This window comes from Mytilus trossulus, chromosome 3, assembly GCF_036588685.1.
Source record: "Mytilus trossulus isolate FHL-02 chromosome 3, PNRI_Mtr1.1.1.hap1, whole genome shotgun sequence".
NCBI classification, from domain to species: Eukaryota; Metazoa; Mollusca; class Bivalvia; order Mytilida; family Mytilidae; genus Mytilus; species Mytilus trossulus.
The window spans coordinates 73,773,693-73,800,619 of NC_086375.1; the positions used below are offsets into that span (position 1 = coordinate 73,773,693).

The window sequence follows — 26,927 nt, forward strand, 5'->3', positions numbered from 1 at the left end:
AGTTTCAGAGATATAAGCCAAAAACTGCAATTCACACATATCTATTTTTAGCCAGGTCGGCCATGTTGGTTGACAGCAGGTTCATCGGAAACAATTTTTAAACTATATACTCTTATGATGATTGTGATAAAGTTTGGTTAAATTTGTCTCAGTAGTTTCAGAGTAGATTTTTGTAAGATATCATAAAATTACGAAAATTGGTTAAAAATTAACTTAAAAGGACAATTACTTCTTAAATTGGCGATTTTGCTTTTTTAAGATCTTACTTTGCTGAACATTATTGATGTTTACAGTCTATTTCTATCTAAAATAACATTCAAGATAATAATCAAAAACTAAACTTTCCTTAAAATTTCCAATTCAGGGGCAGCAACCAAACAACGGTTTGCCTGATTTGTCTGAAAATTTTAGGAAAGATAGATCTTGAAATGATAAACAATTTTACCCCCATGTCAGATTTGCTTTAAATGCTTTGGTTTCAGAGGTATAAGCTAAAATCTGCATTTTAACCGTATGTTCTATTTTTAGAAATGGCGGCCATTTTGGTTGATTGGCCGGGTCATCTGACATATTTTATACTAGATATCCTATTGATGATTTTGTCCAAGTTTCACGGGTTGGCCCAGTAGTTTCAGAGAAAAAGATTTTTGTAAAAGTTAACGACGGACGACAGACGACGGACGACGACGGAAGTCGGACGCCAAGTGCTTGGATAAGCTCAATTGGCCCATTAGACCAGGTGAGCTTAAATGAAGATGGAAAAAAACCCCGAAAGTATCGGTTTCTATTGTAGAGAAGATATCCCAAGGTCGCAGTTCATCTGAGATGTTGCATGCAAATACTAAAACTTTTAAATATGCAAATGTGCTTTCGACGTCAAACAGTATTATACTATTTCATTGTTAAATTACGTATAAATATAAAAAAAGAAGAAGATGTGGTATGATTGCCAATGAGACAACTATCCACAAAAGACCAAAATGACACAGACATTTACAATTATAGGTCACCGTACGGCCTTCAGCAATGAGCAAAGCCAATACCGCATAGTCGTATATAAAAGGCCCCGATAAGACAATGTAAAACAATTCAAACGAGAAAACTAACGGCCTTATTTATGTAAAAAAAATGAACGAAAAACAAATATGTAACACATAAACAAACGACAACCACTGATATAGTTTTAATAATTTAACAACTAACTTATTCTGCTCGAAATCCAACTTTCACTCCCGTGGTGAGCAGGGACAAATGGAAGGGGTCAGTATTTTTTGTCGTTGATATTATATAATTCTGTACAACTTAGGTGCCTTATGACTTGTATTTACCTGGGACTAATTGGAGATTGGCGCAAATGAACGCAAATGAAAATAGAAATTTGCGGAAGAGAATAAAAAATATTGGAAAAAAAAAGAAAAGGCGAATGAAAAAATGAAAGGATCCGCAAATGCAAAACGCGCTAGTCAGTGTTCAACAGATTGACAAAGATTATGTCCTAAGTGAATGAGGGTGCTCAAGAAAAAAAAACCACTTACTCGCGTACTGGTATTATCCATATGTGGATTCTCAAAAACTCTAAAGAACTTCTTGCTAATTTTTAATCTCGATCTTTCAGCTATGAAATTAGTTCTATCAAAACTTTTTATTTTTCAACTCTGTATACCAACATTTCCAATGTGAAATTAAAATACGTTTGTAGAAATATTCAACAATGTTTTTCAACATAAAAATTGAAGCATATGCTAGAAATCTACTACTTTGAGATACCAAACGACACATTTTGTTAAAAGTGAACCAAAAAATAAAACATGTTACACAGAGGAGCAAGTGATTAGTATGTTGGAGTTTCTAGTTGACAACATTCTAAACGTATTTGTTGAATTTGGAGGTAGACTTATTGAACAAATAGTCGACATTCATATGGGAACGAACTGTGCGCCTCTTCTTGTCGACCTCTTTATATTTTCATACGAGTCGAAGTTCCTTTAGATAGTATGACAAAGATCAAACTTTTAAGATACAAGATCTTTCAATTCAGTTTCTCATTCAGATATATTTATGCTGTTTTTCTCTCCGTTGAATCGAAACAAATCTAATTTGGTTGCTTTAATATATCCTACAGAACTAGAAATTAAATAAAAAACACAGACACGGCATCCTCTGCATCATTTTTAGACTTATACTTCGAATTTGATATAAGCGGTCTCCTAAGTACCAGAATATAAGACAAACGAGACGATTTTAATTTTGAAATAATCATCCCCCTCCCCAACGGTAGTAGCAATATACTAACTTCACCTGTATACTGGATATACATTTCCAACTCATTCTGTATTCCAGAGCGTACAGCTGCTACTGTGACTTTGTAAAACGTCACCAGTGTCTGAGCAGAACATTGATGAACCATGGGTATGCCATAGAACGTCTCGTCCTTTTCCAAATAAGCTCATTGTTGATGAATATTCAGTACTTCACAAATAATACACGATGGTCTTGAAGTATAGATGCTAGGTACTGACGTCAATAACCTTCTATATAAAGTGCTAAAGTGTTCTTTTATTTGTCTTTGTAAATCAGTACTACTTTTACTGTTTAGTCTAATTTTTTTTACTTGGCGCGTTACTTGTACATCCCGTCATTGTGCTATGGTTACTTTTGTATTCTTGTCTTTCTGTTTTGCTAATGTGCTTTGCCTATTTGCCTGTTTGTTTATCTTTGCTGATATATCTGCTAATTTTTATTAGTGATTTACTTAGTAGATTATAACGCAGAGTTTAACTATTTTCACATTTTTACTTAGTATTATGTATGTTTTATTTGTTCACACTTTGTTGTCAATATAATGGAATGTTATGCGACTACATAAAAGTGAGAGGTTAAGCCGTATGAACAGCTTTAATCCACCTGTTTCTTCATAAGAAACTGTCTGTACCAATTTAAGAATATGACAGTTGTATTAATTCGTTTGATGTGATTGATATTTTGATTTTGCCATTAGATTAGAGACTTTTCTTTTTGAATTTTCCTCGGAGTTCAGTATTTTTGTGATTTTACTTTCATCATACAACTATGTAAACAAATAGTAAAACGTTTATAAAAAGACGACTTTTGCACCTAAAATACTGAAAACGATTTGCGACACTATAAGCAACCTGATATCTTTGGAAACTCACTAACCCACAAACCGTTAAAACACGTCAGCGTACCATCCGTCTACCTTCTTCAATAGAACCTGAATCAACTTATGTTTTGGCTTGACTGATTCGGCAGCAGTTATTTTCTCAAACAGTACAAATAGTTCAGCTAAATCGCAAATGCAATGGTTATATATTGCATTAAAGGAACGAATTCATCATTCTCCGAGGAGAGTGCGCAAGAGTCAGAATAAAAAGTTTGACTTTATGATGAACAATATTTAGAACTAATCGACACTATTATGTAACATTAATATTTTAGTAATTCACCAATAACTTAACTAATATAACTTTAACAATATTACCATTAAATTTTTGATTATTTAAGTACGAAAATTGCAGAAATCAAACCAAAAATGGCCAGGCGTTCAGTCTTCACCAAGTTCTTTAGTCAAACAGCGGTTTTCGTTTTTATCATCTTATTTTAACATCCACCTGCCTAGATTCGCAATCTACATCGAAACTCGTGCAAGACCAAAATTGGACAAAAAAATCATACAAAATAATTTTCAAACGCAGATATTTGCGTTAAGGATGATAAAATACATGTACGAATGGATCCATATAATAGTACAACAATGGGCAGTTGTGTGCCACTAAATGGCTCACTTATTGACTCAGATCTTCACGAATGTTTTGTACTGAAAATACAGATGCCTCCCTATATCATACTATGTATCAGAAATTAAATCAATCTGTATCTTCAATATTGCGCAACAAATAGGGATTCTTTAATATAAAACATAAACATAAATTATTTCCTAAAAAATGGCAGCTGAAGTTCTTTATGAAGTGTTCATTGGAATCTGACTTCTTTAACGATAACATCCCCAGTTATATGTAGCATATTGAATCTGGCAAGTGGCATAAGTCGATGTCGGAACTCTAGAAAATGTTGATTGTTCACTGCTACCTGTTTAAAAAACATAAATAAAATTTTATATTGCAATAAACGCTAGTCAAGAATGCTGAAACCAAACATTACACGGTCAGAGCATCTTATTGTGGAATGAATGACCCGAACACGACTGGAGGATGCTCTGACCAACATTGATAGGTATGTACGATAACAATCATATTCATAACTTGTCATCTGTTTTCAAGCATACTTACGCCTACGTTTGATTCTGTCTTCATACTTAAACAAACGAATAAAAAGCACGCTTGAACAAAAACAAACAAATGAATAGATGTGTCACACAGTAAGCTCAGTCAGGCTCATACTGGTAAAAAAGTTTTCTTTCGCCAACTTCAAAAAGTGTCACGGTTCTGTATGTTATATATGTGTTCTGATCAAATAAATGGTGCGCTACAACTGCGTGCAGCGAGTTCCCAAATAATTGTGTTTAGCAGTCCCAACTTATTATTTGAAAGAGTAGAACATTTCAAGTGAGATGTAGGGTGGCAATATGTTTGACAGAAATAATCCCCTCTTCTCAAAACATGCACCAGATGTATTTGTTAAAAAGTTAAAAAAAAACAAACCCACGTTTTCATCAAAATAGTTATCAAAGGTACTAGGACTATAATTTAGTACGCCTACATAAGACTCATCAGTGACGCTCATCTCAAAATATTTATAAAGCCAAACAATTCGAAGTTGAAGAGTATTAAGGATCCAAAATTTCCAAATACGGCTAAGGTAATTTATGCCTGGGATAAGAAAATCCTTATTTTTTTCGGAAAATTTCAAAGTTTTGTAAACAGAAAATTTATAAAAATTACTACGTTATTGATATTCATGTCAACACCGAAGTGTTGACTTCTGGGCTGGTGATACCTTCGAGGACGAAACGTCCACTAGCAGTGGTATCGACCCAGTGGTGTAAATAGTTTTAATAGGATTATAATTTAGTACGTCAGACGTAAAATCATACAGGAATATGCTGACTGCCTATTTTTTTTTTCATTCCTGATAAATGTGACTTCGTGTTTATATTGTCATGTTTTATTCTCGTTAATACACCAAAAATCGACCTAAGTACAAACATGTTTTACACAGCTATGGTATGAATTAATCTCTGCTGATTGATTTTGCGTTAACAAACAATGTGAAGAATAGGTCACAAATGCAAATATGATTGTACTATATAAACAAAAAAATAGCTTCAATGAATTCTTTGATATTTATCATTTTTAATTTATTTAATTTGTGGAGATACAAATCTGTTTAATATTCATCTGATCTTACCTTGAAGCCAGTACTTTCAGAAAGGATAATAATCTCAAATGGAACATTTCTTACAAACGGGAAGTATGGAATAGTATGTTCTTCTTGTCCCCAAGTACCACGCGATCTGTGATTACGAATCACCGCTTCTACGCACGAACCAAAATTAAACCTGACATCGAACACCATCCCCACATCTGCATTATGTAAAGATCCTTCTTGTAGATAAAAGGTAAATCTGAAAATAAATGTTGTAGTTCATACATTTATTTACAGTTATAGAAGTCATGCCACGTTTTTGCAATGTGCTATGTCGTGTATAATAATATGAAACAGTGGTTCGGATGAGCTCTCATAGATTGATTGTTTCTAATAAACTGCAAGTAAATTTTGCCTGTTTGTTTTACTAGTGTGACGGGATTGCTTCCCTTATAAAGTACATGTGGTAGATACTTACTCAGCGCGCCAACTACCCTTTATCATGAGAAAGTGGGTTAACAGCACAACATAAGAAAAACTATAATAGTCAGTCTTAAATGAATTAACTCATCTGATCGACACAAAACACATATACTAACAAAAATACAAAAGACACAAAGTACAGATCTCAAAGTATTCACAGTTACTGAAAGCTATGAGTAGTTCAGAACCATCACAAATAATACCAAAAAAAATTTGTATCTCAATATATAATAACATGTCTATTTGAACCAAAACTTCAAGACGACTACTTTTAGGAGTTATCGTTCTAAAATGGCAATTTATGAGATAAAAAAAAACTACAAATAAAGAAAATATGGAAAAAAATCATACGGTGACTCTTTAAAGGATCTGTTACCCTTAAATAACATTTTTACCCCTTTTGTCGTTTTTTTGGGGTATAAACTAAACAGAAATATTGAATAAAAGAAGTCTTAAACAGAAAACAAAATCAGCTTCTTTACCTGTTTGTACCTGCTGGAACTCCAGATATGAAAATCATTTTACCATGATATAATCCACCTGGTATTCCTGTTGTTAATGGTACAGCCTGCAAATAAAACTCTTATTTAGCAATAGTCCTGTTCATTCTGCTTCAATTATAGTTCTTGGAGTTGAATCAAATTAAAGATGTGCTAAACCATTGTTAAATTCAGTTATATTTTACTTGAAAACAATAAAATTATGTCATGTAAATTTGATAATACACCAGAATCTTGTGATTTCAGCATGAATTTGGCTGATCCAAATTAGTTAGGAAAAAAACAAATGTTTATATATATATATAAGGCAATATGGAATATGTCAGATTTTATCAAATAGCTCGTTTCTATGTGTATTGGCGTATTGATTTTTTTTTTCACTTCGGTGTTCCTGTTATTCAATGTTTTTCTTCTTTTAAAGGTGTTGTGTTTCCCTCGGTTTCGATTTGTAGCCCAGATGAATCGATTTATGAATCTTGAACACCGCTATACTTATGTTGACTTTATTTACAATCTTAATTATCAGCAAATTTAAAAAGATCTACAAATAGGTTAAAGCAGATAAAAGAGTCAGTCCTCATAGGAATCATTGCCCTTAACATTGATTCGTATCCCATTTTGTGGTATCTTTTTTCAGAACTGTAGAAGATAGAGAGAAAGTGTACATAACAAAAATTATAAACAAATGATATGATTTACAAATGAGTTAAAGCAAGGATTTCTATTGTTTTTATGTTTGGATGTTATCTTTTGAACTGCAATTGTTCATGATAATATTATATATGTTCAAATGATCAAGAAAAAATCACCAATAAGAGAAGATTTTGGCAAACAAAATTTCAATTCAACACAAGCATAGTTGTTGCATTGTATCAAAACAATGCAAACATGTTAGAGTAGTGATAATAGCTCCTTAGAGCCTCTCGTTTTCTTTAGAAATTTAAAGCAGTATTGAAATATAATCCTTCCACAACATCAATTTGCATGCGTTAAATTAGGACGTGACATACTGTATTTGCAAATTGTAAGGGTGTTCGGTTATTTGCTATTTATCTTATAAGATAATACAGAGTTTTGGAAATTCAGTTCTGGATAGACTGTATGCAATAATGGAAAATATCTGAAAAATACCAGAATGCATGGAACTTATCGCTAGAAAAGAATGATAATAAGCTTAGAACAACCATTAATGACATTAATTTCATATCAAAATGACAGTTTCTGTCTGAAAATATATTTTCTAGTGATCTCATACGACAACAAAAATACCTAACTCAGAGGAAATTCATAATGGAAAGTCCCTAATCAAATTGAACCAGATGCTCCGCAGGGCGTAGCTTTATACGACCGCAGAGGTTGAACCCTGAACGGTTGGGGCAAGTATGGACACAACATTCAAGCTGGATTCAGCTCTAAATCTGGATTGTGATTAAATAGTTGACACAGCATAGGTTTCTGACACAGAATGAATGTGTTCTAATGAACTTAAAATTTTTATTTTCTCTTAGAGCAATTCACTATGCTGTTGAATATTAATCCTATCAAAAAAATGTTTGAAGAAATTTTCTTTTTATTTATGAAATTTCAAATGAGAAAAATTGAACCCAATTTTTTTAATCATTTCCTTTCCCTTATTCCAAAACTAATCTCAATTAAAATTTCTAATGGAGTTTGCAACAATAACTACTCATTTAAATACATCATAAAATATTAAGATGTAAAAAAACTGCTTGTTATCACTGAATGGTAAAGATTAATTTAATTTATCAGTTGGTAGTAAAAAGTGAATATATATTGTATATTGTATATAACAAAGATTTAAGTTGATTCTGGACAAAGAAAAGTAACTCCAATTAAAAAAAATTCTTGCTATTGCACAATATTGTGCAATTAGATATTTCTTGCTTACTATTCTAGACAAAGAAAGATAACTCTAATTAAAACAAAAATTTGCTATTTCACAATATTGTGCAATTAGATATTTCTTGACATTGCGCAATACTATGCAATTGAAAAGACTTTCTATTGCACAATACTTAATATAATAATTTTAGATCCTGATTTGGACCAACTTGAAAACTGGGCCCATAACCAAAAATCTAAGTACATGTTTGGATTCAGCATATCAAAGAACCCCAAGATTTCAATTTTTGTTAAAATCAAACTAAGTTTAATTTTGGACCCTTTGGACTTTAATGTAGACCAATTTGAAAACAGGACAAAAAATGAAGAATCTACATACACAGTTAGATTTGGCATATCAAAGAACCCCATTTATTCAATTTTTGATGAAATCAAACAAAGTTTAATTTTGGACCCCGATTTGGACCAACTTGAAAACTGGGCCAATAATCAAGAATCTAAGTACATTTTTAGATTCAGCATTTCAAAGAGCCCAACCCATTCATTTTTTGTCAAAATCAAACTAAGTTTAATTTTGGACCCTTTGGACCTTAATGTAGACCAATTTGAAAACGGGACCAAAAGTTAAAAATCTACATACACAGTTAGATTCGGCATATCAAAGAACCCCAATTATTCAATTTTGATGAAATCAAACAAAGTTTAATTTTGGACCCTTTGGGCCCCTTATTCTGTTGGGACCAAAACTCCCAAAATCAATACCAACCTTCCTTTTGTGGTCATAATTATTGTGTTTAAATTTCATTGATTTCTATTTACTTAAACTAAAGTTATTGTGCAAAAACAAAGAATAATGCTTAATGGCCCTTTTTTGGCCCCTAATTCCTAAACTGATGAAACCCAAACTCCCAAAATCAATCCCAACCTTTCTTTTGTAGTCATAAACCTTGTGTCAAAATTTCATAGATTTCTATTAACTTAAACTAAAGTTATAGTTTGAAAACCAAGAAAATGCTTATTTGGTCCCTTTTTGGCCCCTAATTCCTAAAATGTTGGGACCAAAACTCCCAAAATCAATACCAACCTTCATTTTGTGGTCATAAACCTTGTGTTAAAATTTCAAATATTTCTATTAACTTTTACTAAAGTAAGAGTGCGAAAACTAAAAGTATTCGGACGACGACGACGACGACGACGACGACGCAGACGACGACGCCAACGTGATAGCAATATACGACGAAATTTTTTTCAAATTTTGCGGTCGTATAAAAACCATAAATCTAACGAATGGATAACAACTGTCATATTCCTGACTTGGTACAGGTATTTTATTCTGTAGAAAAAGATGGAATAAACCTAGTTTTATAGCTAGCTAAACCTCTTATTTGTATGACAGTCGCAAACAATTCCATTTATTTGCAAAATAGTCTTTAGGATAACGGTAACCTCCACCGGGTATACGCTTGAAAATAAAACAATAAAAGGAAAAACTCACTGGATTAAATATTGGCTTTGTTGGCTGTGTAGCATGGTGAGTCATAACTGCTGGTTGTGCACTACAACCAGGCTGAAATGAAATTAAGTACGTCATGTATATTAGCTAATGAAAAACGAAAAACGATATATACAAAACAGTTATAATAATCTCAAATCAATCTAGCATAGCATAGGGAGCTTTGACATTTACTTTAATTTGATTCACTATATCTGTTCATTTAAAAATGAAGAGTTCAAGAATATGTGAAAAAAAACTTGCTGACAAATACTCATTATAAGCTGCCTTAAGAGAAAGAAATGTTTAACCTTGGCTAAAACTTGGATATTAAACCTGTATTTATATAAATTTGTAAATACCAGCTCGTTAATTCTACAACTATCTGTAAAAGTTATAGATTAACACCTTATAATCAATTGGTAGAGGAAATAATGAATGAACTTACTGGATTTAAAATTGGTCTTGCTGGCTGTGCGACATGGTGGTTAGAAACTGCTGGGTGTGCACTACAACTAGGCTGAAATCAAAAGTTTATTATAAATTTTCACCTTCTATAAATGTTATGAATAGGTCTTTCATTTGTTACATAAAATAACCAAATGTATATAATCATTGATATCAAGTCTATTAAGGCGACAGTAGTTTATCGGTTTTCAAATATCGTTAATCGAAAAGGAAGGTAGGATACAAATCAGAGTAACAAACAAAAACTAAGGAATATAAGATAAAATCTGTTGGTTAAAATTGGCATAGACTTTACATCAACGTCTAGGTGATATAATGTAACCAACTTTTAGACATGTTTTGTGAAGTTAACTAAATTATAAGATGAGGATATTGTACATTATAAGATCAATGGTCAACATACACGTAAAAAAGCATAAAAATCAAAATGAACCAATAAAGATTTGAATAAAAACATACCATAAATAAAGGCAACTGTAGTATACCGATAAAATTTAGGAACGTAAAACATAAGATAAATAATCCCAACAGCAAATATATAACAAAAAAATAACTTATTGTTTACAACTTACAACGAAATAAAACCTTTTAAACTTCCACTATTTAAAACAGAATTTCATTAACTATAATTTTAGTTCATTGAGCGCGTCCACAAAAATATCACATTGACATTTCTTTTGTAGGTATTTTTATTTAAACAAAGAACATTGTATAATTATATTTAACTTCTCTAAGATTCGAAATGCGACACTCTTGTGTTGTGTGATAGAAAACTACTGTATGATAAAAATGCACGAAGCATGAACGATTGAAGAAATAAAACAGAAATTGTATGGAAATATGAGCAAAATGTTCTAATATTGTCAGATACAATTTTCGTCATAAGTTTGGGAACAATGAAGATGTTTTCATTTTATCTTCTATATAACTTTAAAATATTATATTCCAATAGCTTTAGCGTCAATAAATCAACAATCCTCATTTTTGCACATATATAAGAAATAAACAGTAAATACTAGTGTTGTCAACGGTCAACCGTCGGAAGGACCGAATATCGATAACTAAACACGCTAACCAGTTAACCGGATTTTTTTAAAATTCTTAATAGATTTGATATCAATGTGTATTGAAATCATTAAATAATGTTGTTCTATCTAAAAATTATTGTCGTGGTAATTAACTTGACAGATCAATTGCTTTTGTTATAAGAAAAACCTCCATAAAATTATTTAGAATTTAGACAACTTTACTAACTACATCAAACATGGCTGTGTGTCTCATTTGGTTATTCATTTGTTGTTATGGCACATAAACCATACCGTTGCTTTTAACTTTTGATTGTTGCATATGTTGTCATTCCAGAATATAACAATAACAATCTATAAAGGTAAACCATTATATTTCAAGGTACGGCATGCGATTAGACAATCCTTAGTATTTCGAATAATTCATACGTTTGCAGTAAATTTATCTAAAAAAAAATGACCATATAATTGATATTTATGTCATCACCTAAGGGCTGACTACTGGGCTGGTGATACCCTCGGGGACGAAACTTCCACCAGCAGTGTCATCGAACCAGTGGCGTAAATAGTTATCAAAGGTACCAGGCATATAATTTGACACGCCAGACGCTCGTTTCGTCTCCATAAAAGACTCATCAGTGACGCTCAGATAAAACTAGTTAAAAAGCCAAAAAAATACAATGTTGAAGAGCATTGGGGACCCAAAAGTCCGAAAAAATGTTGTGCTAGTTAATATGATGTTGACTTACTGGACATTTTTTCAGTTATCTAACAAAGTAATACATACCGTTTGTATTTCCAGAAATTTGATCGACGTTATCTTCACAATTCCTTCAACCCAATAGGTATTAACGCCTGCCAGGGGTTGTCTGTGTTTGAATTTGCAGAAGTGTCGTTTGTTAACTGAAATCTGAAGAAATTTAATGGTGTATATACATTCCAGTATCTTTAGTCCAGTTTATAATTATTGCATTTGATCAATAATACGGGGGGGGGGGGGATATTCTCATGGGTAGTCAATGTCGTTACGTTAGACATCCCACATATTACTTTGGTAGTATATGCTACAAAAAGTGCTAGAGACAAGTTTTATAACGTACGAAGTATTGTCCTTATAAACAATGACAACAGTAATAGTATGTGACAGTTTTTTCCCATTCGTTTGAACATATTGATGTGATTGAGCTTTTGGTTCTGCCATTTGATAAAAGACGTTAATTCTGTTTTGAAATTTTCCTGCAGTCTTGGAGTTCGGTATTTTTACTTTTTACTTTTTATATTAAAGTAGAATTGTTATCTTTTTTGTTTTTTTCTTCTTTTAGATATCCTAACTTTCCATAGTTTGTGGTTTATACACACATAAAACTATATATAGGCTCTCCACATTAATGGACCTTATTTCGTATAAATGCCGGAAATGTACCTTTTTACGGGTAAAATATGAGCATGTAATGCATTATGGTACAATACAAATGTATACATATATGCAATTCAATCACCACACACTGCAACATCTCTATAAGGATATTCCCATGGGTAGTATACGCTGCTAATACTGGAAAAACAGGAGCAGGATACTCCCATGGATTATATACGCTGCTAGAATTAGAACATCTCTTGTAGTAAATTCCCATGGGTTATATACGCTGCTAAAATTAGATATATTCCCATGGATTATATACGCTGCTAGACTTATAACAACACCAGCAGGATTTCCTAATGGATTATATACGCCGCTATTATTGGAACAACTCTTGCTGGATTTTCGCATGGATTATATACGCTGATATTAATATAAAAACAACTCTTGCAGGATTTTCCCATGGATTATATACGCTGCTAGAATTATAACATCGCCAGCAAGATTTTCATTTGGTATATATACGCTGCTAGAATTAAAACAACACCAGCAGGATTTTTCTATGGATTATATATACGCTGCTAGAATTAGACATCACCAGCAGCATATTCCCATGGATTATATACGCTGCTAGAATTAGACATCACCAGCAGCATATTCCCATGGATTATATACGCTGCTAGAATTAGACATCACCAGCAGCATATTTCCATGGATTATATATACGCTGCTAGAATTAAACATCACCAGCAGCATATTCACATGGATTATATACGCTGCTAGAATTAGAACAACACCAGCAGTATTTTTCCATGAATTATATACGCTGGAACAACACAAGCAGGACGTTTCCATGGTTAACTGCTTCCGGTTATTATCGCATGCTTTGCTGTAACGTTACCGCATGAAATTTCTACGTCATTCGGCAAAAGCCGGAAAAAATACATTTTAGGTACGTTTTTTCTTTGTGAAAAACACAACAAATTCATAAAAAGATATTATAAGAATCAGGAAAATATATTTAAAAAAAATGCAAAACAAATATCACAACAAAAGCATTTTTTCAAAGTTTTAAAATTGTTTTTGTCTGTACGTCTTCTGTTGAAGTATATGACTGTATCTCTTCTGTGGAAGTATATGATAAAACGAACATAAAATGGCATTTTTCATATCAGATCCCTGATCAGCCCGTGGTCAAAATGATCCCTCGAGCTTCTTGGCTCTCGGGTTGATATTTTGACCTAGTGCTGATAAGGGGTCTAATATGAAAAATGCCATATTTTAATCGATGTATATCATGGCCTACTCTTTTTATTTTTGTTGCACACGTATTTTTATTTTGTGTTGGTAAATCTTTTATTCTATATTTCATAGTTGATTCTTCTTATAATTACATTTTATATTTGCTTTGTGGATGAATTATATAGAATATAAAACTTCATATAGATCATCATTGCTATATTTAGCGCAAGATGTTTTTTTTTATATAATTTTATATACTCACGTTATAACAATATAAATCAGTTACTATAACGATTTCAAAGGGAACCTCTTTTCTAAACGGCATTCCATTATTTGTTTCCTCTTCAGCCCATGCATTGTTTTTCTGCGAATTTCGAACAACACAACGTTGATTAAACCTTGGATTAAAGTGCAGAGCTATGTCACGTCGACTGTCACTAATTTTACTTGACAAATTGATTGAAAACCTAAAATGCATGAAACAAAAAATGTCCAAAAGTACAGGCAGCTTTCTCTCGCTAAATACCAAGTATTAGTATTTACTGAAAGAAAGCAGGACACATGAATATAACAATCATGCTAAAAATAAAATAAAGGTCTTATTAAAAAATGTTCATCCACCATAAGAAAAAATGGCAGGGGTTATCCTGTCCCTGGCTAACTAATATATACAATGCTGATTTTTCAAGTTGAAAAAATGTCAAGAGAAATATTTTTTCCCTGTTCCATCGTCCTTCCCACATAAGAGTTTATGTGATTGTCTCGATGACTACTATACAGTTTTCAAACAAGATTTGTAAATTTTTGTAATCTTACAAAAATCTTCTCCTCTGAAACTACTGAGACATATTTAACCAAACTTGGTCACAATCAATACAAGTGTATCTTGTTTATAAAATGTTTCCAAAGAGCACACTTGCCAACAAACATTGCGGATATGGCTAAAAATAGAACATTGGGGTAAAATGCAGTTTGTTGCTTATATCTCTGAAACTAAAGCATTTAGAGCAAATTGATAAAATATAAAACAGTTTAAAACAGGTTAAGATCTATCTGTCATTCAGACGAATGCCCCATAATTAGTAATTTTAAGGTAATTTTGCAGTTTTTTGTTATTATCTTGAATCTTATTATAGATAGAGATAAAATGTAAACAGCAATAATGTTCAGCTAAATAAGATCTAAAACAGTATTAGGGCATTAAGTTAAAAAAATGTGTCTGATGACCCTGTCTGCCAACCAACATGGCAGATATGGCTAAAAATAGAACAAAGGGGGAAATTGCAGTTTTTTACTTACATCTCTGAATCTAAATCAAAAATATAATGGTTGCATTATTTCATGCATTAATTGTATATAAAAATATCAGGTGAGCGACACAGGCTCCTTGGAGTACAGTAAGAAATAAAACCTAACTATGGCTGGGTTGAGAATATTAAAAAAACCCAGACACATCCATTTCAAGTCATAATTCAGAATAACGGTTATATAGCTGAACTATATTCATGCATCATATGGATGGCATCATATTTGTATGGACAAAAGTTGTGTTTCAAAAGATTTTATCTATAAACAAAGATGCTGATGAAATTATAACTGTGATGTGTTATAAATTCTTCACACATTTCCTTTGAAATACATATAAAAAAATCTTTTGAGGACCTTATTTTGACCGTCAAACCTTGTACCACAAGCACAATAGAATAATGCCCGAAAAGCGTCAAGCCATAGTTCAAATATTCTAATTAAGACAATGAAGAAGTTTGATAAGTGTATTGACTTTTGATCTAATGGCCTTGAAATCGAAAGGCTTCCGATATGACCTAGACAGTCAGTAACCTTAAACTGGAAAGGGTTTTTCATCTACTTGCATCATCCATCTATAAGTTGATATCAAACCAACAAGGAAGCCAATTGCTTAAAAATATATATTGATGTTATCAAACAGGTTCAACGATTTTAACCATTGTCTTTTTCATCCCAAAATAAAGTCTTTCCTTTACCAATAAAACACGGGAAACTCAAGATTGTATCAGGAAATACACACATTTTTAGTAACGACAGTCGTGGGCTATGGCCTATTAACTTCAAAATCAATAGACTTCTTCCCCTTTCCTTTATCTTTTGTCTATATACATTTCGTTCCAATCAAGCAGTGAAAAAGAATATTTCAGTGCAGAAAATATTTTTACGGATTCATAGATGAATAAACAGATAACTATATAGAGCTTTCGAAAAATATGTCGTGGAGCATAATTATTCACAATTTTAAATATCTAGCCTTTGACTCTGGGAAAAGTTTTCTTTAGCCTGTCCTTAGTCAGGAATCTGATGTTCAGTAGTTGTCATTTGTTGATGTAGTTCGTAAGTGTTTCTCGTTTTTTTATATATAGATAAGACTGTTGGTTTTCCCGTTTGAATGGTTTTACATAAGTAATTTTTGAGGCCCTTTATAGCTCGCTCTTCGGCGTGAGCCAATGCTCTATTTTGAAGACCGTACGTTGACCTATAGCCTGATGATTTATCATTACAATTTATGACTTTGATGAAGCGTTGTCTGACACTCTTTTCACATCTTATTATATCTATGGTTCAGCCAGCCCAGTAGTCAACACTTCGGTGTTGACATGAATATCAATAATGTGGTCATTTTTATAAATTTCCAGTTTACAAAACTAAGGAAAAACTAAGGATTTTCTTATCCCAGGCATACCTTAGCAATATTTGGCACAACTTTTCGGAATTTTGGATCCCAATGCTCTTCAATTTGTACTTGTTCGGTTTTATAAATATTTTGATATGAGCGTCACTGATGAGTCTTGTGTAGACGAAACGCGCGTTCGGCGTACTAAATTATAATCCTGGTACCTTTGATAACTATTTAGATTATGTTTTCTTATATGTTTTTGTTCTACGATTTTGGTGGAATTGAATACAAATATTCCTTACAAAATACAGCAGCGTGTAAAAAAGAGCGACCATACTATCTTAGTTAATTTCATTTTATCGTACCTGGCCCGAAAAGGCATACTGGGCTTTTCTCATCACTTTACGTCCGTCGTCGTCGTCGTCCATCGTCGTTAACTTTTACAAAAATCTTCACCTTTGAAACTACTAGGCCAAATTAAGCCAAACTTAGCCACAATCATCATTGTGGTATCTTGTTTGTATCTAGAGCAAAAAATATGTCCGGTGACCCGGCCAACCAACCAATATGGCTGCCATGGCTAAAAATAGAACAAAGGGTTAAAATATAGTTTTTGGCTTATAATTCTAAAACAAACTCAAACATTTAGAACAAATCTGACATGAATTAAATTGTTTATCGGTAAGATCTATCTGCCCTTAATTTTTCAGATGAATCGGAGAACCCGTGGTTGGGTTGCTGCCCCTGATTTGGTAATTTTAAGTACATTTTGCTGTTTTTTGGTTATTATCTTGAATTTTATTATATATAGAGCTAAACTGTAAATAGCAATAATGTTCAACAAAGTAAGATCTACAAATAATTCAACATGACCAAAATGACCAGTAGACCCCTTGAGTAGTAATTGCCCTTTAACGTCAGTTTTTTAACAATTTTTCGTAAATTTTTGTAATCTTTTACAAAAATCTTCTCCTCTGGAACTACTATGACAAATTTAACCAAACTTGTCCAAAATCATCATTAGTGTATCTTGTTTAAAAATTGTAAGACTGCTGCCCCTGAATGGGTAATTTTAAGAAAATTTTGCAGCTTTTGGTTATTATCTTGAATATTATTATAGAGAGAGATAAACTGTAAATAGCAATAATATACAAAGTAAGAGCTACAAATAAGTCAACTTGACCAAAGTGGTCAATTAATCCCTTAAAGAGAAATTGTCCTTTACAGCCAATTTAAAAAAAATCATAAATTTTGTAAATTTTGGTAAATTTTTTTCAAAATATTTTCCACTGTCACTTCTGGGCGTATTTCACTATAAATAGAGATAATTGTAAGCAGCAAGATCGTTCAATATTAAAAGTAAGATCTACAAACACATCACCGACACCAAAACACATTTTTTTATGAATCCATCTGTGTCCTTTGTTTAATATGCAGATAGACCAAGATGAGCGACACAGGCTCTTCAGAGCCTTTAGTTTTAATACATTTTTGTTCTATCTGAAACGTTACTGGAGTACAATAAAGATAAATATAACACATAGAGGGAAAAAGAAACTAAGGCATATGTTTGTTATAAAAGTTTGCTTACTCAGATAATTCCTAGAATTCAGTATAAGGAAATGAAATGATCTATTACAGTACAGTTTGTAAGTATCTACCGGTTGTTATGAAAGTATATGTATTCAGTTTCTGTATTGAAACTCTTAACAAATAAAGAAAGACTACTTCAGCGCTGTTTATAAAGTTGCTATATAAAATGTACACAGGCAAAAACATGCTCACATGAATATCACATGAATTTTATTTCACGCGAAAAATGTCACTAAGATTCACCTCAAACGAGCTTTTATATGAAATTCACGTGGATATTTTCATGATATCTTTGGTTACAATAGATGCATGGAATAATGCAATCATTATACTTTTGCTTTAGTTTCAATGATATAAGCCAAAAACTGTATTTTAACCCTATATTCTATTTTTTTGGTCATGTTGGCCATGTTGGTTGGCAGGAGGGGTCATTGGACACACATTTTAAACAAGATAGCCTAATGACAATTCGTGCCAAGTTTGGTTAAATAAGTCTCTGAAGTTTTAGGAGATATTTTTTGTTAAAGAATTCAAAAATTTTGGAATATTTTCTTTAAAAGGCAATAACTGGTTAAAGAGTCGATAGACTTATTTGTAGATCTTACTTTGCTTAACATATTATTGCTGTTTACAATTTATCTCTATCTATGAAAATATTCAAAATTATAATCAAAAACTGCAAAATATCCATAAAATTACTAAATAAGTGGCAGCAACCCAACAACAGGATGTCTGATTCAAATTAAAATTTTAGGGCACATAGATCTCAACCTGATAAACATTTTGATCTCACGATAGATTTACTTTGGATGCTTTTAGTTTCAGTGATATAAGCAAAAAACTATATTTTACCCCTATGTTCTATTTTTATGGTGGCCATGTTGGTTGGCAGGCAGTGTCGGACACATTTTTAAACTAGGAACCCATAAGATGAGTGTGACCAAGTTTGGTAAAAATTGGCCCAGTAGTTTCAGAGGAGAAGATTTTTGTAAGGGTTAACGGAAGATCGACGACGGACGACGGACACCAAGTGATAAGAAAAGCTTACTTGGTCTATCCGGCCAGGTGTATGAGTACTTGCAGTTCAAACATACTTTGAAACGGTTTTCTTGTTTTCTTGTTTTATTGGTACCGCTTATTTTTCCCAAAATGTAGTGACCACAACCCAACAACACAAAAAGCAAAAACGACGAATTGAATTCAACATTAAGTTTCCAATATTGACGAAGGTGCCAATACCAATATCAAGATCGCTGGTGTCCAGAAATGTTTAGAATCTGCTCTCAACACAAAACTGTTAAAGTAAAATTAACGATTTATTTAAGACAATCACTGACTAGATTCCTGATGAATGCTGGGTTATAGAAAACCAAAGGATATTGGCAATAAATACATGGTACAACATCAGTACATGCACAGCAAAAACACAGCGCTTGTGTTCACTGTTCTTAATCTGAAAGTCACATTGAGATTAAGACAGATAAAACAAATTCTAATATCGGTTATTAATAATGTGAAATCTAAGAGTGTTTGTTCGCATTACTATTTGTCTGCCATTTCTGTCTGTTTAAAACATCCCTTTATTGACATACACTTGTTGATCATTATTTCATACTCACTTGTCTGAATGGGCTGGAGCAACGCCTTGTACCACAATTTGAATTCCAGGAATCAAGTTTCCCCCAGGAATACTACCAATACTAGTGACATTCTGAAATGTAAAACTTCTGATTTTATCTGTATTCCTAGATAACATGTTAGTCAAGAATTGTTTTATGATACCATGTTCACCTGTTGGAGTGTAAAAGGAAATTTGCGTGAACTGTTTTAGGCGTGTGTATGTTCACCTGTAGGTACCGGTATATTTTTTATTTTTTTCTTGTGTTTTGACTTGTGTTTTATAGAGTTTTATTTTTTGTGGTTGTCGTTGGTAATCATTGACGTATCCAATCACCTGTTCTTAAACTTTCTTATTTTTCATATTGCTATTCTGCCGCAAAACCTGAGCGTAACCCCAAATTCTTGGTGTGTTTCATGTGTTTAATTTAAATTGTTCTGTATTTTGAAAACAAAAACTTGATTTTTTGTTGGTTCAACCGTATATACATACACCATCCTTAAAATATTCTAAATATTTTTTTCATCTACCGACTAATGTAATTCTAGCTAGTTAAAAAAAATACACAGGGAGCTTACAGTCTATGTCAACACACAAAGTTATGGCGATAGACCATAAGTAACCTACAAGGTCTTGTAAATTAATATTTTAAAATGCGTAAAGATGAGAATCTGCATAATAAAACTTGACATTCAGTACCTGAAGGTCTTAACAAATATCATAGATATATAATCAGGTCTACAGATAATATACATAATGACCACACAATATAGTGTAACAAATAATACTTATAGATTTAAAACAAATAAGAAATTATGTTTCCAAAAGTATTGGTTAAATCAAAAAATATGCTGTTTAAAATGCATAACTAATTACCGTTACTGGATTTATCACATTTCCCAAAAGCGACATGGTTCTCTGTCAAATTTACTTTCTGCTTTCCATTCTGTTTGATCAATTAATATTATGGTATCTATTACTTATACAGTCTAATTGTTTTTCCTTTAAAGACCTACTTACCTTATTGTTCATTTTAGTTCATATCACACAAAATTCCTTCCTTGTGTAACCTCCTATTCCTTCTTGTAAAAATCAAATGCAGAAAATGTCCACAAGGAAATTGAATATGGGAATTTATTTTTTAAATATATATTTTTACAGTATCGGATTCGAAAAAAATTATATAATTATCATCTGAAGGGCTGTACGATCTTTATTACTTTAAAAGGAAAAAATACTTTTTAAAGTCATACATTATAATCAATAATTGTGTGTCAAGTCTAAATTTATATCATAATTAACCTCAGTTCTAAAAAGTAAGCAATTTAATGATTAAATGTAAGAAATATATTGCATTAAATGTGTGTCGGTAGCTGCATGATTTGAACGAAGTATCATAAGTGTTGCTGAAATATTTGGTATTATATATTATAAAAGGATTATTGTTCCAGAGTAGAAATAGTGTCCATCGCATTATATCGTTTAACAAAGAAGCTAATGGGAAATATCGTCTTTTGGGATATATCACCTGTCAAAAGGCTGAATGCCACATGAACTTGTACTATTATACTCCCAGATATACATTGTATTAAAGGTATATAAGGGTATATGGGCCGAAGATATTTTTCAGAGACAAGTACCAGTTGTTATTGCACATATATTGAGGAATGTTGTTCCTCGCAGTAATTCACATGGCAAAACGGTCATTTCACATATATTTAGGTATATTATAAGCTCGTGCAATTTTATTTTCAGATTTTCTGCTCCGAATGAAATGCAAAATGTGAGTGCAATAACACTAAAAGTTGTTCATTATGTGCCAAAAAATACCGTGGTAAATGGTAAAAAATACGAGTTCGCCGGATGATACAAGTCACCCCCAATAGTTTTTTTTTTCCACAAGTAGTCAATGAAGCGTGTAATTAAGGTCAATGTGGACTTCTTTTGACCTAACTTTGATATACTCCCAAAAATACTTACACATAAGTTCAGATGATCCTATTACAGTAATAACTGAAATGAAGTCGGGATGTAAAAATTAACCATGGTCAATGAAACGTGAAATATAGGTTACATTATCATACTAACAACTGTCTCGCAAACATACACATATGGACACATGTGCAGTCAAATATTATTACCTGGATAATGACCTAATCTCCAAAATGCATTTTCATACAAGATGAGATCATTTTCCTAAAGAATTTCAAGTTTATCTCGGGAATCTAATTTCACTAAAGAAAAAAGACGAAAACAATCCCTTTTATGATCTTTCATACAAAATTACAAGTTACAATACGGAGATTTAGCTGAAGTGCACATTAACATCACGAGTTGGTTGACCGTTATGGAATAACCGTTTCACAAATGATATCGGATATGTTCCTTACGTCGTAACTACAATCCCCTTCCCTTTCATGAATTTGACCTACCGAATTAGACTATTTACCGGATTTGTAATCACATAAGCAACACGACGGGTGCCGCATGTGGAGCAGGATCTGCTTACCCTTCCGGAGCACCTGAGATCACCCCTAGTTTTTGGTGGGGTTCGTGTTGTTTATTCTTTAGTTTTCTATGTTGTGTCATGTGTACTATTGTTTTTCTGTTTGTCTTTTTCATTTTTAGCCATGGCGTTGTCAGTTTGTTTTAGATTTACGAGTTTGACTGTCCCTTTGGTATCTTTCGTCCCTCTTTTAACATTTCAAGTAATTTGAAAAATTAGTTTGTCCTTGTCACATCTTCATGTGATGGTCCAAAGTCAAGAAACTAAGATTTACATCTTATGTAATTTTATCAATTAAAGAATTCCATGTTGATGACAGATCATTGACTTTTTCCTTGAAAATATTTCCAACATCCTTATTATTTGACTTTCCGCCAATAAGACTGGAAATATTGCATAAATATGTGTTTTTTAACACAAAGACTTTGACCATTAATTGTCTTATTTTTGATGCGTTTTTAAAAATTCAAATCACCCTCTTGGTCTCATGCTTATCTTGAGATCAAGAGGTTGTTTGTTGGTTAATTTACACAATGGGGCAAACCAAAGAAGAAGAGTAGGGACTGGGAGGATGTGAATCCACATAATGTGTCTGAGTTATAGATTCACATCTTTATCATTTCATTTTGAACTTAATGGATACCCGTCTCATTAGCAATATCATACCAGGTATCCTTATTAATATTTCAATAAATCTAAGAACAGTCTTCCTGGCACTGTGGAATTTTATCTTGGTAATCATAACATTAAACAATCTGTCTCAATAGTTATCAAAGGTACCAGAATTATAATTTAATACGCCAGACGCACGTTTCGTCTACATTAGACTCATCAGTGACGCTCAGATCATAGAAGTTGTAAAGCCAAACAAATACAAAGTGGAAGAACATTGGGGACCTAAAATTCCAAAAAGTTGTGCCAAATAAGGCTAAGGTATTCGATTCCTGTGATAAGAATTTTTTTTAAATTTTTCCAAAAAAATAGAAGTTTTGTAACAGGAAATTTATAAAAATTACCATATAATTGATATTCATGTCAACACCAAAGTGCTGACTACTAGGCTGGTGATATCCTTGAGGACGAAAACAGTGCATCAGCAGTGGCATCGACCCAATGGTAAATAGTTATCAAAGGTACCAGGATAATAATTTAATAGGCCAGACGCGTGTTTTGTCTACATAAGACTCATCAGTGACGCTCAGACTCAAAGGAGTTGTAAAGCCAAACAAGTTCAAAGTTGAAGAGCATTGAGGAGCCAAAATTCAACCAAGTGGTGTAAATAGTTATCAAAGGTACCAGGGTTATAATTCAGTACGCCAGACGAAGCTTAATCAAGTAAAATAAAGTTCATGCATAAACATTTGATATTTTATCAAGTTGAATATGATTGTGTATTTACTTCTGGTTGTTAAGCATCAATTTATTAATTTTATTTCAACTTCAGTTACACGTAAACTTTAAGCTCAAATACTATATAAACAGAAATTTTACTAATATTTTTATTTTGGTCTGCAATAAATTCAGAAAGATGTATAACATCTATGCATGACAGAAAAGGAAGACTCTTAATCTTTGATGTAACTTTTCAATTAAGTGTATAATAAAATCTTTTGCCAAGCGCAGCTGGATACGACCAAAAAGGTCCAACCCTGAACAGTTGAAGCAAAATTGGACACAATATTCACTCTTGATACAGGTCTGAATTTGGATTGTAATTAAATAGTTGACACATAATAGGTTTCTGACACAGAATAACTGTAGTCAAAGAACTTAGAATTGGTTATATAAATTGAATTGATATTCATTTTTTGTATGTGCAATACACTATGCTGTTGGGAATTGACCCTCCCCCAATAAAAAACCCTAAAATAAAATTAAAAAATGTTACCCTCTTCTTTTTTTGCTTTTGTGCAATACACTATATGCTGTTGCGTATTGACCCAAGATTGTTTTACCCATAGCAAAAATTTGAAGAAATTGTCTTTTTAATTTCTGAAAAAAATCACCCCTCCCCAATAATAAATCCACCCCCTCCTTTTCCTCACAACAAAAATCTTTACCTCAAGATGTGGTTATAATCTCAATTAAAATCAAAGCGCGAAATCGCTGTAAAGGCAGTTAATTACAGGTTGTGTGTATTTCTAGTCCAGTTATATCATTATCTTCCATAGAACAGAGGTGGTTTGTAGAATTTAAGATTTAGAGTTCTTTTGTACCTAGTTCACCTATATCTAGTCTACTGTTTACAGTATATTTTCTGTGCCTCCCATAAAATGCATTTTTAGCCATGGCCTTGTCAGTTTGCTTTAAATTTATGAGTTTGACTGTCCCTTTGGTGTCTTTCGTCCCTCTTCTTTAGACATATAAGAACTTTTCCTTTTCAATATAAATAGACTATTTTTAATTATTGATTGTATACACATATTCTATGACTCCCATAAAAAATAGTTCACAAAGATTGACTAGTCTCTGTACTGTATAGCAAGGACATCAAGTAACATAATGGTAAATGTACATAGTAACATGTCAACTTTTTTGATGACCATACCTGTCAACTGTCAGTATTTGCAGAGTATTTCCCACATCGAGCTCGAGGCTCCCAAATGGGAATTTTGTAAAAGCAATTTTGTCGACTATTTTAAAGAAAACAATTAATTCAACAATGGCTATGAGCTTGTTAATGCACGAAGATGCCAAAAACCACATTAGAATATATATTTGAAGGGAATCCATGACAAATCGCCCCACTATTTCACTAACTCGCCCCACTTTAAAAACAAGAGTGCACACACTGAAATGTCTCGCCTTCTTTACTAATCATTGATATTATGTTGATAGTCCTAATAATAAAGCGTACTTACAACTGTCACATAATCTTAACATAAAGCAAGAAAACTAAACATTGACCTTTGAACCATGAGATAAACCATGCCAGGTAGGCATGTACAGCTTACAATTCTTCCATACAACAAATAAAATTGACTTATTGCTTATAGTTTAAGAAAAACAGACCAAAACACAAAAGCTTAACACTGAGCAATGAACCGTAAAAAATGAGATCAAGGTCAAATAAAACCTGTGCGACTGACATGTAGATCATGAAATATTTCCATACACCAAATATAGTTGACCTATTGCATATAGTATTAGAAAAAAAGGCCAAAACTCAAAAACTGAACTGAACCATGAAAATGAGGTCAAGGTCATATGGCACCTACCAGGTAGACCTGTACAACTTACAACCATGCCATAAACAAAATATAGAAGACCTATTGCAAACAGTATAAGAAAAACAGACCAAAACTTAACTATAACCAATAAACCATGAAAATGAGGTCAAGGTCAGATGACACCTGCCAGTTGGACATATACACCTTACAGTGCTTCCATACACCGAATATACTAGACCTATTGCTTATAGTATCTCAGATATGGACTTGACCACCAAAACTTAACCTTGTTCGCTGATCCATGAAATGAGGTCGAGGTCAAGTGAAAACTGTCTGACGGGCAAGAGGACCTTGCAAGGTACGCACATACCAAATATAGTTATCCAATTACTTACATGTATAATAAGAGAGAATTTAACATTACAAAAAATTTAAACTTTTTTTTTCAAGTAGTCACTGAACCATGAAAATGAGGTCAAGGACATTGGACATGTGACTGACGGAATCTTCGTAACATGAGGCAACCATATACAAAGTATGAAGCATCCAGGTCTCCCACCTTCTAAAATATAAAGCTTTTAAGAACTGAGCTAACATCGCCGCCGCCGTATCACTATCCCTATGTCGAGCTTTCTGCGACAGAAGTCGCAGGCTCGACAAAAAAACTGCCCCAACCTGGATTACCAAATCACCCTACTTGTGAACTGTGTTAAATCCCGTTAATATTTCTCCTGCCAACTGGTCCCATCTAATGGAAATGGGTGAAATCTAGATAAATATATTATTAACCAGGATGAATTTAGTAATGCCAACTCGCCCCACTTATGGAAAAAGATGTTATTCCATTGAATATAAGTTAAATTCCTTATATTGCATTTTGATACAATTAACTGGTTTCTTTTCAATTGTTATGCAAATAACTAAGCTTCAAAACTTACAGTTATTCTTCAACAATCAGTTTTTTTTAGAATTATAATCTCAGTCATGTCAGTATATATCAATAATAGTAATTAAATTAATTTTCGGTTTGTTTGTATTCTGTGTAGATTAGTTTTCATTAAAGTGGTGCGAGTTTTTATTTTTAATTGTATATATATATTAATCTAAATATTACCGTTTTTTTATAAGTAGGGCGAGTTAGCAGGAGTAATATTAAACATGATTTAACCAATTTCACATGTGGGGCGATTTGATAAATCAGTTTGTGGCGTTTTTTTAAAAAGTGGGGCAACTTGTCCTGCTTCCATTTGAAGGCCCCCTTGAAGGTTTTGTATGACTATATGGACCATCTTTCACGTAAAACCCCAATGTGCATTTTGAAAAGTTGGCAGATATGTTTCTAACTCCAGGCAAAATCTACCGGTATGAATGAAAAAGAAGTTTTCAATTAAGGCTCTGTGGCCATAACAGCTGTCTCATTAGCATTTTAACCACTTCCCATATTTGCAATGAAAACAATAGAAGAAAATTATTCAACGCAAAAACAAAACTTGCTTGTAAATATGAAATTCTCTTTACGGTATGAGTTTTTCTCATTGTTTGAGAATGTACAGTAGTACCTGTAACTGCTTATACCTATTTCTTATTCACTTTTGCTTGATAAACTCACTAAATATC

At 32.5% G+C, this 26,927-nt stretch overlaps 1 protein-coding gene across 3 annotated transcripts; it reads right to left on the minus strand.

Moving 5' to 3' along the window:
* Positions 1 to 3,896: 3,896 nt before the first annotated feature.
* LOC134712376 (galectin-4-like) lies at positions 3,897 to 20,812 on the minus strand. Of its 3 annotated transcripts, none has more exons than XM_063573865.1 (9): positions 20,655 to 20,812; positions 19,636 to 19,727; positions 14,039 to 14,243; positions 11,962 to 12,084; positions 10,130 to 10,201; positions 9,685 to 9,756; positions 6,309 to 6,394; positions 5,386 to 5,602; positions 3,897 to 4,107 (listed from the first exon to the last, which is right to left on the minus strand). In XM_063573865.1, exons 1-9 carry the CDS (start codon positions 20,664 to 20,666, stop codon positions 3,991 to 3,993), a joined length of 996 nt encoding a protein of 331 aa, XP_063429935.1. In that variant the 5' UTR covers positions 20,667 to 20,812; the 3' UTR covers positions 3,897 to 3,990. The 3 variants fall into 3 exon arrangements, with proteins under 3 accessions (XP_063429935.1, XP_063429933.1, XP_063429934.1); XM_063573863.1 differs by lacking the exon at positions 20,655 to 20,812 and adding an exon at positions 20,511 to 20,646; XM_063573864.1 differs by lacking the exon at positions 20,655 to 20,812 and adding an exon at positions 20,517 to 20,640.
* Between the last annotated feature and the right edge of the window lie 6,115 nt (positions 20,813 to 26,927).